This window comes from Micromys minutus (assembly GCF_963924665.1).
Source record: "Micromys minutus genome assembly, chromosome: 25".
NCBI lineage: Eukaryota > Metazoa > Chordata > Mammalia > Rodentia > Muridae > Micromys > Micromys minutus.
Window position 1 is genome coordinate 6,894,090 of NC_137960.1, and position 15,703 is coordinate 6,909,792.

At 49.7% G+C, this 15,703-nt stretch overlaps 1 protein-coding gene across 1 annotated transcript in view; it reads left to right on the top strand.

The window, feature by feature from the left end:
- UMODL1 (uromodulin like 1) overlaps positions 1-15,703 on the top strand; it is a gene marked incomplete at its 5' end in the record, with an annotated part of 55,026 nt that overhangs the window by 16,572 nt on the left and 22,751 nt on the right. The window contains 6 exon segments of the mRNA XM_080938339.1: positions 63-252; positions 1,532-1,672; positions 10,849-11,103; positions 12,661-12,773; positions 14,236-14,455; positions 15,005-15,139. Coding sequence (XP_080794465.1) covers positions 63-252; positions 1,532-1,672; positions 10,849-11,103; positions 12,661-12,773; positions 14,236-14,455; positions 15,005-15,139 — 1,054 coding nt within the window.

The window sequence follows — 15,703 nt, forward strand, 5'->3', positions numbered from 1 at the left end:
TCTGGCCCTGCCCCCTGCATAGGACGTCTTTCTACCATTGATCCTCTGGTTTTGCTTCCCAGGTCACCAGTGCCTTGCAGCCCCTGAACCCAGCTGTACACTACCTGACCTCAACTGGTGGCAGGGACACATTCACCACGGTGTCATGGCTGCTGCTGGGCTTTCCACGGTTCATGACTGTAGCCAATGTCTCCGCCATGTTGGATGACATGGTGAATCGGGTCTATGAGGTGACCAGCATCCAGGTACAAGGTGAGCCTGCCCTCTGGGGACACTGCCAAGCCAACTCTGGGGCTAGAGCTGGTCCTGTTAAAGCAGGCTAAGCTCTGACGTGGGAGATGGTTGGTTTAGGTGTGTTGCTCCGTAGAGCATGTGTGGCTTGGCTCCTCTCATTCTGGCCCAAACCAAGTTTAAACTCAAGTTCCTATGTTTGGATTTGAGGAACTAGTTTTGCTCCATCAGCACCTGCTCCCAGTGCATACTACACACACACCTACACTTATACACTCACATACACTGACACACACATTGACATACACATACACTCACACACATGCACACACACTCACACACATGCACACATACTCACACACATGCACATACTCAAATACACATTAACACAGTCACACACATCTACACACATACATGCACACACTCACACACACATTTATACACAATGACACACTCACATACACTGACACACATTGACACATACACTCACATTCACACATACATACACAAATACATACATGCACACACACTCAAATACACATTGATATACACACTCTACACACATACACTCACATACAGTGACACACATGGACACACATACACTCACATACAGTGACACACATACACACTCATACACATTGACTCACACAGAGTCTTCCTTTCCCTAGCACACTCCTTACCTGTCCATGGAACACTAAACTGAAAAGTTCAGATTATGACACATGGAAAATGCAGACTCTCAATGAAAGAAATTATAACACCTGTGGCTTTCAAAACATCTACATCAGGGTTAGAGGCTGTCATAACATGAGGTCGTCGTGGTCCAATGGATTCTCTCCATAAATCACATGCACAGACAGGTAGAACATGCGTGAAGATAATAATAATCACACACTTTCCCGCAGTGGAAGGGGTTGGCGCTTTGTGGGTGACCATGAGCTTATACGTAAACATATTTAGATATGAAACCGCTTAGCTTTGCTCTCTTCAGCCTGGACAGAGTGGCTGTTTGTGAGGCAGCTGAGGAGGACAGACACAAAAGTCCAGGCCAGCTGGAGATGTTGGGCGATGTTCCAGAATGTTCTTCTCAGCTCAGGAAACTTCTGGTTCCTCTGGTTTATTCTTAGACCCTATCATACTATGACCACTGAGGCTAGCCCCAGAGCCACAAGCCCGGGCTACAGCAGCAGCCTGAGATCGCCGAGTGAGCATGCTCAGGTCTTGCCCGACTCCGTGGGAGGCCCCGTGGGGAATGAGGAAGTAGCTTCCCGTGACCTGACTGGTCCTCCTTTTTTCATAGATGTGAACGAGTGTCTTCACAGTGAGTTCCAAGCCTGCTCCGGAGGAGCACAGTGTCAGAACCTGGAGGGCTCCTACAGATGTGTGTCACCCCAGCAGCTGACCGCCTTGCCTTCCCAGAAGCTGAGCCACACTGATGCAGGTAATGCTGTATGTAGGCTTCCGACGGCGGCGTAAGAGGGACAAAAAGACCAGGTCTAGGGTAGATGACAACTCACGGACCTCAGGTACTCTGGCTCTCCTCCCAGTGAGGATGTGACGTCTAGGCGCCAAAGCCGGGAGCAGAGGAAGGTCGAGGGAGGCTGAGAGGTCGAAGAGAACCTGAGGAGTCCCGGCCAGATAAGAGATACGTATTCACTGACACCCAAGCTACTGGGAAGGAAGACAGGAGCAGGCACTCAGGCACATGCTGGCACACATGGGCCACATACAGGTGCACACGGGCACAGACACAGACACAGGCGGGCTGGAGAAGGCCCAGTGCTGATCTCAAAGCCACAGTTATGTAGAATCACACAAAGGTGACATTCTTCTAGGAATGGTTATATTCCATCACCACACATCCCCTCCCCACCCCCCGCCCTCGGCACACTGCTATCGGCCATTTTGGCTGATTCACAGTCCCTGCTAGATGTCCAGCCTTAGGCCTCTGGACCTGGAGATCCATCAGCGCCATGCTGTGTAAAGGTACTGTCTTGTGCAGCCCTTTGTCTCCTCTGCTCCCAGGTGCAGAATGGCTACTGGGCCCCTGCAGTCTTGCAGGTTGCAGTCAGTCCTTGACACAGCAGCTGCCTAATGCATGGCCTATACAGGGAATGTGATGTCCAGGTCAGAACCCTGCTCTCAGACATGCAGAGTGTGCTTGGGGGGCACAGGAAAGGGAAAGTTGCAAATTCCCTGAGGTGCTGAAAGATGTTATTAAAAAAAAACAAAACAAAACAAGAAAACAACAACAACAAAAACCCAAAATCCCAAACGTTCCATTTTACCAAATGACAACTCAAGAGCCAGATGCTGGGGTGAAGGCCTGTTAGCTCAGAGAGGGAGAGAAAGCACCCAGCTGACCTTCCAACTCCACCAAAGTCCCAGAAGGAAAAGGCGTCTTCTTCACCATGCTGTCTTAATTCTCTTTCCTGGGTTTTCCTATGTTCACTTCCTGTCAGCTACTTTCATGCCCTGCCCTTGACCTACGGTTGACTTTATTTAGCCCTTGCTTACAGCAAGTTCTTGGGGTTAAAGGTGAGCCACACCCCCACCTCTTTATGGTAAACAGAAAACTCTTGGATAAAAGGTGTGTGGGAGGGCTGAGCCACACCATAACAAGGCTTTTCCTGTTCACGGTCTCAGAGTTCACAATGTGATCAAATATCCTGTAACAACAACAAAAAGAGACATAGAGACTCGAGGGATATTCATACCAATCCCAAAGGGATGAACTGGGGTCATCTCTGGCTTTGTATGGGTATCATAAAAACCACACTGGAGGTGGGGACAGGGAGGCTATGGGACTTCGAACACACACACACACACACACACACACACACACACACACACACACACACAAACACAGTGTGTGGGATCCAGAACAACAGCAATCTCACTCCCACCTCCACCCCTGGGCCATCTTGCAACATCTTGGCCAGCCTCCCTCTTCTCCCGCCTCCCATAATCATAAACCTTCATCCTGATAGCCAAAATAACACACCCTGTTATTGTCCCTTTGTAACTAAGGTACAACTTTCCTTAATATCCAGTCTCCGAACTGTGGTATTTTCTTCATTACCACCTTTGAAGTCTGAGCATGTATCTCGACTGAGTTTACCAATTATCCCTGAGAGCTCTGGAGCTGTTTACTTCAAATTACATCATTTTCCCTTCTGCCTCTGCCTCTACCCCTTGTCATCACAGGTATTCTGGCCTCCCTCGGCACAGGGGTCGGTGCATATCTTCAGTGCATCCCGGTACTGGGTGGGGACCAATTAGAGACCTAGACAGAGACCCCACGCCATCCTATGGGCTGAACTTTGTGACGATCACCCTGGAAAAACCATGAGATTCTGTGATGGGTACTCAGCTTTAGAGTGGGGATTCCCCTCTCATTATCCCTGTACCCCATTAGTGCTGAGGTATGGCTGCAGGTATTTATATACACAGACAGCAGAGTGGACCTCACAGCCAGGATGAAGGCAGCTCTGGCTCTGCCCTTTACAAAACAGAGACTCTGTGTCTCAAGGATATCCAGGCTGGATTCTGGATACGGCCAGCCTGTCACCTTTCCGGGTAGGATGTGAAGTAATATCTCTTAGCCTCCTGTGGCCCCTGGTGGTCATATTATCTCCAAATGTTTTCTCTGCAGATTTCTGAATTCCAGGCACAGTGCATTATTTCATGGTGCATCCTGGTGCTGGGTAGAGATCTAGATAGAAACCCCATGCCACAGACTCTCTCCTTAGTGGAAGAAACCCATGGAGTTTTGTGTCCACAAGCTCTGCTGAAACTCCCCATGTCCCTCCTTCCCCTGAAGGTGACAGGTCATATCACTCAACTCTAGTAACAGAAAAATAGTGGACCATGCCCTAGGGCTCAAAAGCTACAGATCTCTTGAGAAAATGCCAGATATAGTGTGATGGTTTGTAGTATATTTTTGGCCTAGAGAGTGGCACTTTTAGGAGGTGTGGCCCTGTTGGAGAAGGTGTGGCCTTGTTGGAGTAGGTGTGTCATTGTGAGTGTTGGCTTTAAGACCCTCAGCCTAACTGCCTGGAAGTCAGTCTTATCCTAACTGCCTTAAGAACAGGAGGCAGAACTCTCAGCTCCTCCTGCACCATGCCTGCCTGGAAGCTGCCATGCTCCCACACTGATGATAATGGACTGAACCTCTGAACCTGTAAGCCATCCTCAACTAAATGTCCTTATACGAGTTGCCTCGGTCACGGTGTCTGTTCACAGCAGTAAAACCCTAACTAAGACACATAGTAAGGTCATTCTGTACATCTCTGTAATATAAAGACCTTGAAGATTCTGTTCCTGGGGTCCCCTAGTATTGCAAATGAAGTCAGACAGCTAGCAACTCCCATTCTGCCTGCAAAGTCCTCCTCTATCTGGGGACCCCAGGAGCTTTAGACTTCTGCATAATTGGGGTGCCTACCTCACACACCGTCATTCCAGGGAGCTTGCTGTGTGCCATGTGTCACAGAGTCCCTGGTGTGTGGACTCCAGGCTGAGAACCCTGTCCTTGCAGTGGGAAGACAGGCTGTGAGACACTGTCATTTTGACTGTGGTCAATGGTCTGATAAGATGCTAGGCTCTCTATGCCATAGGCAGAATAAGCTTTTAATAACCTTCCAGAACAAGGACTGAGGACAGATGGGGAATGTGACAAGGGAAGGCTTTTCTAAGATGGAATAGGTGTGCATGCATGCGTGTGTGTGTCTGTGTGTGTGTGTGTGTGTGTGCATGCATGCATGTATGTGTGTGTTTCCAGATTTAAGACTCTGAGCCAGTTTTTGCTGCATATTGCTATAAAAATCCGCATGTATTTTAAATTTAGAGGCTAATACAAATGAGCACTCTGTTGGACTGCCTGAGCTGTGCAAAGTCACTGGAAAATACAGCTCAAATTTCAGATGTATTTCTTGTGAAATCAGTCACCCAATGGATGGTCCACGGGGCAGCTGGATTCTTGCCCAAGATGACAGCCCAAAGAAGCCTTGCATGATTCAACCTTGCTATTCTAGGAATGTGTCCTGCTTGAGGGAAGGCCTGGCTCTTCCCCCATATAATCTCCATATAAAAAACTGGCACCTGCCAGGTTTTTAGCTGCCACTTAGATTGGCCTGGTGAGCAGGGATGCCGACAGCCCGAGTGAGCAGGGCTGACACGGAATAAGGTTGGATTCCCTCAGGCAATCCTGTGGCTTCAATTCGAGTTTGATTACAATAACCAGAATGTCTGATTGAGTCCGTCTTCAATGCCTCAGCCCAAGTCTTATGGCTGAATGCCAAAGAAGAGAGGAACAGTTTGGCAGAGAAATCTCATGAAGGCCGGTGTCCCCGTGTCCCTGATCAGAGGGAGATGGCTCTGGGTCACCTGGAAGGACCAAGAGCCCAGACCTACAGCCCTGGTGACTCTGTTGAACATCTCCAAAAGGATCATCGAGAGCCACAGAGCAAGACCTTTGGCCTGGATTTTTTGGAAGATCAAGGTTTCTTTCTGAAGTGCTTTGCTGTGTGAACAGATTATCTACCCACCTGACATACGGCTCCAACAACAGACCAAAGAGAGGGTTCCAAGCTTAGCATGGGTTCACCCACAGGCACAGAGATGGCTACCAAACAGTCACATCAATGACAAGTCTCATAGCAGTGTGGATGACGCCACCGCCCCCCCCCATACTTGCTTAGATGTAGCCTCCACCCAGTAAGCCTTCCACCCTCTAGCATCTGCGGAGACCACATGCCGCTGGAAGCAGGGCTGAAGGAAGACATGGCTGGAATCTCAGGTGAGGGTCTCGTGACCTTCCTGCCCCTTCCTTCCATAAAGGAGAGTCATCAAGACAGATCTTCGGGGTCTCTCTCAGGTGGCCACAGGTGTTCTTGTGACAGTGGTGTCCCCTAAGCTGGAGGATGGAGGTCCCCACACTCTCAGATCACGGGAAAACTCAAGAATCGAGTGTTGTTTCCTAGGGCCATGTTAAGCTTCAGAGTGACCACAGGAGGGCATCCTGGCTGGTGAAGGATGAACCCAAGTGTCTGGAAAAGAGGGGGTGAGGAGAGTCTTTTTTTAAAACACTGTGGGAGGGTCCTGCAGAGGCAGATTGGCCTTAGGGTGCTGAGTTGTCTATTTCCTTCAGCACAAAGAGCTCCCTCACAAGTTTCTCTGCCCAGTACGGGAAGGCTGCCTGGAAACTCACTAAACAGGACCTGAGGATGTATAACCAACCCTGTAGCCACTGTAACAAAGCACCTCAGACAGCCTGGCTTAAATCATGGGACAGTGTCCTCTCCGAGTCCAGGCAGCCACAAGCTCAAAACAGGCACCGCTGGGCTGGATGGTTGAATGGAGGGTCCTCTGGAGTGTTCGGGGATGCTTTGCTTCCTGCCTTTTCTGATGGCTGCCTTCGCTCCTTGGCTCACGGCTGCTCCTGTAGCTTTTAATGTCAGTGCTTTTGGTCCTTTCTCCAATCTCTCCTCTGTGATTGCACCTAGGACCACCCTGGGCTTAATCGCACCTGCACAGGCTCCTTTTCTACATAAGAACCCTGGGGCTTTGGACACGGGCTTTCTCAAGGTCGTTGTGCCTTCCCCACCCTGTGGTTGGATAGCTTAGGAGCAGAGCAAGTGAACTCTGCCCCTGACCTTCCTAGCCTTGGTGTTGTCTTCCATTAAGTGGGGCCATAGAAAGATATCTTATCTGGGATTGGGGTGAGGACTCACTGGTCTCACAGGGCTGGCACACACGGAGGAAAGGCTTCCTGGCAGTCATAGACAGCTTGGGTGCGAGGTGGCCTGTATGTCACAGTCCTTATGAAGGTATACCATGGAGTCTGTGTAGCCCTGTTCCTGTAGACGCCACCGTATGAGCAGTGTTGACCTGCACACTTCCCTGTGCCTACCTGGCACAGAGGTAGGTGTGAATTCACCCCCCTTTGGCAGCATAGGGTTAAATGAATCTTGGGCTGTGAAATGGGCACTGCTGTAGGTCAAGGTCGGTTGGCTGTGGACTCTGTCAACTGTGCGTTCTTCAAGGTCGTCACACAAACATCTCGAGGCAGTGCTGCCCTCTGCAGGTGTACCTTTGGGCTGGAGACGATTTCCTTTCTGCCAAGGTTAGATCGACTTTCACAGGTGCCTGGAGGGTCTCCTGGCAGTCAACGCGCAGAGTTCTTATCCCTGCAATCTAAGAACCTCTGGACCCGAGAGAGTGAGGTTCCATGTGCACTGCCAACTGGTCACCCTTTGGCCTCTTCCTAACCCATCATCTGCCTTCTTTCCAAAGGGGCTTGATTTATTTAAATCCTATCCAATCAGAGCTATCCTTAACACCCTTTGAAACTACGGGCCAGTTAGGCGGGCTGTATACTGGAGTGGTAGCTGGGAAACTGGATCATGGAGGCTGCTCACTGGCTTCTGGGTGAACTCCCAGCCCCCACTTCCTTGTTGACTAATGTATTACTTTATCCCTGTCTTCCACATGTGTGGACTCAGCAATGCTTGGCCGTGTGTCTCAACCACAGAAACAGCACACACAAGGCTTGCGGCATAGTTCTGAGAGGGCAAGTGTAGCCCTGTCTTCCTCCTTCTCTCCTTCTCTCCTTCCCTTTCTCCTTCCTGTAAAGCACCTGCTCCTGAGGCCCTGCAGTGAACAGAAGGAACTCTCCACTTCAGGGTCCCAGTGACCAGAGCTGGGGGTTAAGAAACACAGTCAGGCTGGGGCTGCAGCTGCCCACAGGCTCCAAATTCCCTGCCACTGAGGGAAAAAAAAAATCATTGCCCTAGATTTCTGTTACTGTGATAAACATCATGACCAGAAGGAAGTTGGGGGAGGAAGGATTTATTTTAGCTCATAGCTCACAGTCCATAATGAAGTTAAGATGGGGCAGGTTTTGAGGCCAAGCCCATGGAAGGATGCCACTTACTGGCTCACTCTCTATGGCTTACTCAGCTTGCTTTCTTATACCCAGGAGTGGGCAGCCTAAGGGTAGCACTAACCCGATGAGGCGAGCCCTCCCACATCAATCAAGAAGTACTCATAGCGTTGCCCACAGGCATTTTCTCAGCTAAGGTTCCTCTTCCCAGATGACTCCAGCTTGGGACAAGATGATAGAATGCAACTGGGAGAGTCGTCAAGTGAACAACCGGGCCCACATCTACTCCTGTAGCTGAGACTTCAAAGCACTCTGTCTTCTGCATCCTAGGAGTGTACTCGGGAAATGGTGCTGAGCTGATTGCCAGTCACCAGTCCTGTCCAGCAGAGGCAGGGCACTTGGGCTTCTAGCGATTTAAGCCCACCGTCCTGATATGGATCAGAGATATGGGGAAGCTTGCTGCATAGGCAACTAGCATGACAAGGGGCTTGGAGGAGAACTGGGACTAGGTACTAAATTTGATTCTGGGGATCTTGGCAGCAGAGGGGGATGGGCTGTTATCTGTATATCTAACTGTATATCACTATATCCTTTTCTTCCTTTTTCCTTTATATGAGTACACCGTCGCTGTCTTCAGACACACCAGAAGAGGGCATCAGATCCCATTATAGATGGCTGTGAGCCACCATGTGGTTGCTGGGAATTGAACTCAGGACCTCTGGAAGAGCAGTCAGTGCTTTTAACTGCTAAGCCATCTCTCCAGCCCCCATTATTTGTTTAATGAAGGAAACAGTCATGTATCTTGAGAAGTCAAAATCCTCATACCATTAGAAAGCAAGCTTCCTTTGAGACCTTTTTCTGTATGTGTGCATGAAAATGTGCACTCATTTATGTGTGTTCAGGACCTGTGTGCATGCACGTGTATATATGCATAAATGTATATGCATGTGTGCATACATGCATATGTGCATGTGTAGGTGTGCATATATGTGTGTGTGTGTGTGTGTGTGTGTAGAGTCCAGAGAGCAGCCTTAGGGATCATTCTTTGGACACTGTCTCTCACTGAAGTCATTGCTCTTACAAGCAGGCCAGGGTACTGACCCATGGGTGATATGCCTCCCTCAGTGCTCGGATGATGAGCACAGGCCACAGCCTACTCTTTGTCTCCTAAAACAGCAACAAAAATGGATTCTGGGGATGAACTCAAGTCCTTTATTTTTTGCCAAGTGTCTTAGTTTTTTTTTTTTATGTCAATATGATAAGAAACCATGACCAGCACAACTTATAGAAGAAAGAGTTTATTTGGGGCATATAGTCTCAGAGGGTGAGTCCATGACCATCATGTCAGGGAACATGACAGCAGGCAGTTGTGTTGCTGGAGCAGCAGCTGACAGCTCACATCTGGATCTACAAGCACAGGAAGAGAGCACTAACTGGGAATGGTATGAGCTTTTAAAACCTCAAAGCCCAACCCAGTGTCATACCTCCTCTAACAAGGCCACACTTTCTAATCCTTCCCAGACAGTTCCACCAACTAGGGAACAAGCATTCAAATATCTGAGCCTGTGGAAGCCATTGTCACTCAAACTGCCACACAAAGCAAACACTCTAATGATTGGGTTAGTTCCCCAACTGTAGCTACAAGTTCTGACACAAAAGGCTTTGAAAACCCATATAATTTAAGGGATTTTTTTCCTCTTTACTATGACTTTTGCAAAATAATGGAAAGTCCTGATCACATCTTCTTTTTAGCAGAACTGAAATTCTGGTGCAAAACCTCTGATGCTTCACCTGGAGGCACCTACTTCTTACATAGTTCCCACTGCCAGCGACCACTGGAGAGCCAAAGTGTTGGTCCACCCAAAGCGGAGCTTGAATTCTGCTTTAGTTATAGAATAGACGCTCTCCAGTACTTTGCTTGTTCCTTAGAGCTCATTTTTAGATGGGAAAGTTAGAACGGGGCTATGGAAGAAACCCAGTCTGACTCCTAGGCCAATGGCTGGAGGTAGGCAGGATAAAATCCTTGTGTACATGCAGTTGGCATGCCCATAACCTGGAAATGCATGCTGAGAAATATTTTTTACACACGCACCCTGGCCAAAGCACAGCACAAAGGCCTTTACTATAGACCTCTTTCGGTCATGGTTTCGTGGTTCCCATAGACAGTTCTAACTTCTGTGTGTGGGTGCAAGTGGAGGCCAGGCAACATCATCAGGTGACTTTCTCAGTCTCTCCCTACCATGTTACTCACTTTAGTGTCTATGCCTGTGTGATGTATGTACACATGTGCCTGTGTTTATTGGTGCATGCATGTGCACATACACATATGTGCATTCACACACAGAGATCTGAGTTTGGCATTGAGAATCTTCCTCAATTGCTCTCCACTATATCCTTTGGGCCAGAGCTCATCAGTGTGACTTGTCTAGATTCTCTAGCCAGCTTGCTCCAGGTGAGAGGTGGTGACCCTCTATCCCCGCCTCAGAGGTGCTGGAATTGCAGGCAGCTGTCATGACAACCAGGCATGGGATCTGGTCCATAGCTCACTTTTGAGGCAATCGGTTTATCTACTGAGCCATCTTCTCAGCCTTCTACCTTTCGTTTTAAACTAAGTAAGTTAGTTATTGTAAGACGAGTGAGTGTTGTCCTGCGCATCGGTCACCCAGTCGGGCGAGCAGTTAGAACCGAAGCTGAGAAGCTTCCTCTCTGAAGCCCACATATATTTCTCTCCCCAGATTGCCCTCTAATCCGAGACTTTGTGGCACTTAATGTCACCAGCAGCAGTTTCCACGTGTCCTGGAGTTTGGATTCCACTCAGAACCACACTTTCCTTGTTCAAGTCTACAAAGGCAAAGAAATACTCAGAAGCACTTGGACAAGGGGCCGGACTCTGGCTGTGCCTGAGTTGGAGTCTGGAGTTCTTTACAGAGTGAGGACTAGCTACCTGGGGTGCCAGGCCAATATCTCTGACACACTGGTTGTCAAGACAGGTAAGGTACTTAGTCTGAAAGCCGTGCTTCTCCTTGGAGTGGGCTTCTCTGTCCCAGAGTTCTGGGACCCTAGCATGTCACATGATTCTTCCTGAACGTAGAGGGGGGAGGGTTGACTACCTGTGTGTCCTCTGATCATCCCACCCTGGACAGAGTGCTGCATGATGCTTACATGGGCTCCTTGCTTGTTGACCCACAAGATCCGTGGAGACCTGCTTTCTGATAGTCTGCCATACCTGAATGTTGTCAGGTAGAGAAAGTTGCTACAGATCACGGTGTGCTGTAGACATTCAGCCGCTCAGACTCCTACAGGATCGTCCGAATAGCCTCCTGCTATCGGGGCCGGAGCAGCTTAATAGTGTCTTAATGGAATGAAAGCACATCCTATTTCCTGTGGCTCATTGCATCCACCTGCCAGTGCCAATAGGGACAGATTTCTCCAAACTTACAGGACACATGCATACGCTCAGACCTCTGGTACAGGGGGACAGCTGATGCGGGCATCCAGTCTTTATAGGTTGCCTGTCTGGCTCTGCCTAGTCATGGTGACCTACAGACCTTACCAGGCTAGGTAAGGTAATGAGGTGGCTTCCTTAGTTCCGAGGCTGTGGTGTGGAAAGAGGAAGGGGCTCTTGAGGTCTTAGGTTCTCTGGCCTGTCCCTCCCCTAGCACAGCTGGGTCAGGGTCATTGTCATTACAAAAGCCATTCCCTTCCAGCAGTGGCTCAAGCTTATCACAGGATGGGTGCAGGACAAACAGCATGTGAGGAGCTGGTTCCAGGTGTCCTCTGGAAAGAATGCCTCCTCAGGGATAAGAGCTCCCTGAAGCCTTAGCAACATTCCTGTGGGTTGAGCCCTGTGGGCCCAGGGCTCTCTGTCCCAGGCTGGAGTTAATCTGTGGCTAACTGCCAATAGTTAGAGAGTATGGCAGACTGGAGTTGAACTCACCCCAATGCCTGTGCACTCTGGGTTTACTCCCATAAAAGAGACATGGGTTCCCAGCATCTCAAGGACAGGCAACCTCGTGGCAGAGGACCAGCTCTACTAGTTTCTCAAGTTCAAAGTGGTGACACTTTTTATGCTGAAACCTAGCAGGTCCTGGCAGACCAGAACCAGTAGTCTGGTCATGGGTATGGGTAGTGGTTGAACATGGAGACCTGGCCAGGCCTGGGACTCAGTATATTTTTACACCCCAAGAAAGGACAGCCTTGGGACCACACCTGTACAACCTGAAAACTGGCTCCTATAAGTCCGGTGACTTAGTGTCCCTGCCCCAGCTGACAGCATGTTTCTGACTTGAATTGATTCTTTCACTACAGAGCAAGTGTCAGCATTACCATTCCTGGTGTAGATTTCTCCAGTTTGAGCATCTCGGCCTAAAACTGGTGTCTTGATTTATTTTCTTTAAAAGCTGTCCCAATAGAAGAAGAGGCTTTAGGGAAAGCCTGGGATGGTTTTTGAGTGAGCAGTGCTGGCCCAGGACTGTAGAACATTCTGCCACCTAGCATGTGACTTCCTCTCCCAGGGTTCTGACTAATCTGTGTCACTTCTCTCTCAGATGCCCGGGTTTTCCAAGTCACCCTACGGATCATGAACTGTAACCTGACAGAGCAGATTCTCAACTGCAGCAGCAGGGAATTCTGGGACTTTTCTCAACGGCTGTTTCATGAGGTAGCAGGAGGGCGGACCATTGGCCTGCTTTCAAGTACTCAGAACAAGGATGCACACATAAAGGAAAGCATACACATACATGCATTCACACAGACATTCATATGTGTACACATGTAGACATATGTAATATACATGCTCACATGTGCATATACATACCCACCCATGCACATATGCACATACACATGCACACATGCATACATACACATCTTCAATCTGGCTCGTCCCTGTGGTTGGGCAAAGTCATATGTCCTGTAACAGCCTGAGGTCAACCCCGCCAACTACAGCCCCTCATGGTACAGCAATCCTGCATCCAATTAGCATCTTGATCATATGTCTGGACTTACTGTACAAACCTCTGCCCTAGGATGTTCTAATCCTGTCTGTGTGGCTTCCTAGTAGCTTCCTGAGCAAGTCTCTGCCACCAGTCTTAGCGTCTGTTGCCCTCTGTGGTTGGCAGGAGACACCAGTGCCAGGCCTAGAGAACAGAGCCAGTATTTACCAGACAACATAGGTTCTGGATTGGGGAGAAAGCTGACTTCTCCAGCTATCCGGGGCAAAGTGACTGTCACAGCACAGCAGGTGGCCGAGAATCAGATGATGCTGGTTCTCTATCTTGCTCCTCCCAGAAACTCTGCAGGGAAATACCTATGAAGACCTCTGTGTCTGCAACAGGAGCAGCCCCTGGCTTAGGGAGCCCAGATTGTGTAGACCCTAAATCACGTTCCAGAAGAGGAGGTTATGTTTGCTATGCTGACCGTGGAAGGGCTTGTCTTTTGTTCTGGTGGGAGCCCTCATCCTGAGGTCCCCAGGTTACTGTGCATACCAACCTCCCTGGGAAGAGTCTTGAACAAAGGGAGCCAGGGTCTTCTATGTGCAGGGTGTGCAAAGACTATTGGGGAGCTGCTCCTCATAACTGCCTCTAGGGACACCTGCTCTTTTTGTTTGTAGTTTTTAAAAGACAGGCTCTCAGTCTGCATCCTAAGCTGGCTTAGAGGTTATCATATGGTTCAGACTGACCTTGGATTGGAGGTGATCCCCCTGCCTAGTTCCCAGGAGCAGCTCTTGAAGGGTCTTGGCTTAGGGTGGCGGTGGTAGTGGTGAGCTCCCAAAACTAATCATACTGCTTATGGGATGGTTGTCAGGACAGTGGAGGAGAGATTGATATCTCCCCAGTAAGGAGGACACAGCTACAGGTCCTTGGGACTTTCTTGGTAGGCCCTCCCTGTCAGTAAGCTCATCGATCAAGCTGACCGGCTCTGTATTTCACACACACACACACACACACACACACACACACACACACACACACACACGTTCCATTCAAAGACAGTTAGAGGCTGGGTTGTTGTGGGTGCTGTGCGTCTCCCTGGCTGTTCCAGGAAGAGCTGGGTGGGCCTCATGGTTGGGGGCAGGGGGACATTCCTACCAGCCATCTGAGCAGCCATGTGTGTCTCCTGGCTAGGTGGAAAACTCCTTCCCCCAGGTCATTTCTGACATGTACAGACAAGAGAGGCTGAGGATGCAGATCGTGTCTCTGCAGGCAGGGAGTCTGGTGGTGACACTTAGACTCACCCTGCAAGATCCTGACCGCCTAGTGAATGTCAGCACACTGGAACCCATGTTGCAGCTTCTGTCTGTGAACACTGTGTTCCAGGTTGACCAGCAGGGGACACTAGTGCAAGGTATGTCTCTCAGGGCAACAGGGCACACCGTCAGCTCACAAGTTGCCCAGGCAGCAATAGTTTGAGCCAGTCTTCCCTTTACCTGAAAGTCGAATAAAATGAAAGTGTAAACCATAGATATCCTGGGCTCCTGTATGAGAAGCAAGGGCCAGGGCCACAGGCTCCTCCCGAAGTGGGATCATTCCCTCTGGACTTCCTTTTGCAGTCACTAGTCCAACACACAGCAAAGGGAGACTGGGGTCCATGGGGTGGGGGTAAGGGATAGTGGAGGTGGGGGAGGGGAGATCCCTGTGTCTGGTGATCAGGGCACAGTACTACATCTGTCAGTCAGCTGCTCGCCTGTGGCCCTGTAATTAATTCATTTTGCCTCAATACAGGACCAACCAAATAGAGACTTTTCATGTTGAGTGTTTAACAGCTCGAGCCTCAGGAGACCCATCAGTGCCCAACGGTTCTCTGTAGGAAGGGCAGAAAGGTTTCGTTCACTACCCCTTTGTTTCCTGACCAGCCCAGCCCCTTTCTCACCGACACTCCCTCCTCTCCCAACAGACTGGGACGAGTGTGCACACTCGGAACACGACTGCCACCCAGCCGCTCGCTGCATCAACCTGGAGGGCTCCTACACATGCCGGTGCCTCACAGCCAGGGATGCCAACCCCTCCAGGGCTGGCAGGGTCTGCGAGGGTGTGTGTGCCTGACAGTACTCTGAGACCTGGGGTGGGAGGGCCAGCTTTGCCAGGCATGGTGCTGAAGGCCACAGTGGTGTTTCTGTTTTGTTTTGTTGGTTTGTTTTTTAATTCAGAAGGAATCAATGGAATGATAAATGTACCTAAGAGCAAATGCAAGTCACAAATGTCCCCAGGAGCAGGGGAGGGGGCAGCAGGGAGGGAGGGGGAGTCTTTTCTTAATGGCTTCAAGATGGAAAGACTATAGAAACTAAGTTGCTAGAAGAGGACCCTCCTGGGGCATGGGGTAGAGGCTCCTGAGTCCTAGTCCTGACATTTCTTTACTAACTCTCCAACTCTTTGAGTGGGGGGCAGGTGGCTGAGCTAAGAAGTGGAAGGCAGCACAGCTACTCAGCTACTTGCAGATATCTGATTCTGTATCCAATTAGTTAAGTCTACCCTTACAGATATCAGATGCTCTCTCCGATTAGTCATGTCTGCCTTGGGAGCAGGCTGGGGCAGAGGAGCTCTCCCTCTCCATCTCTTTCCCTCCTTCCCTCCTCCTTCTCATTTTTCTCCTCCT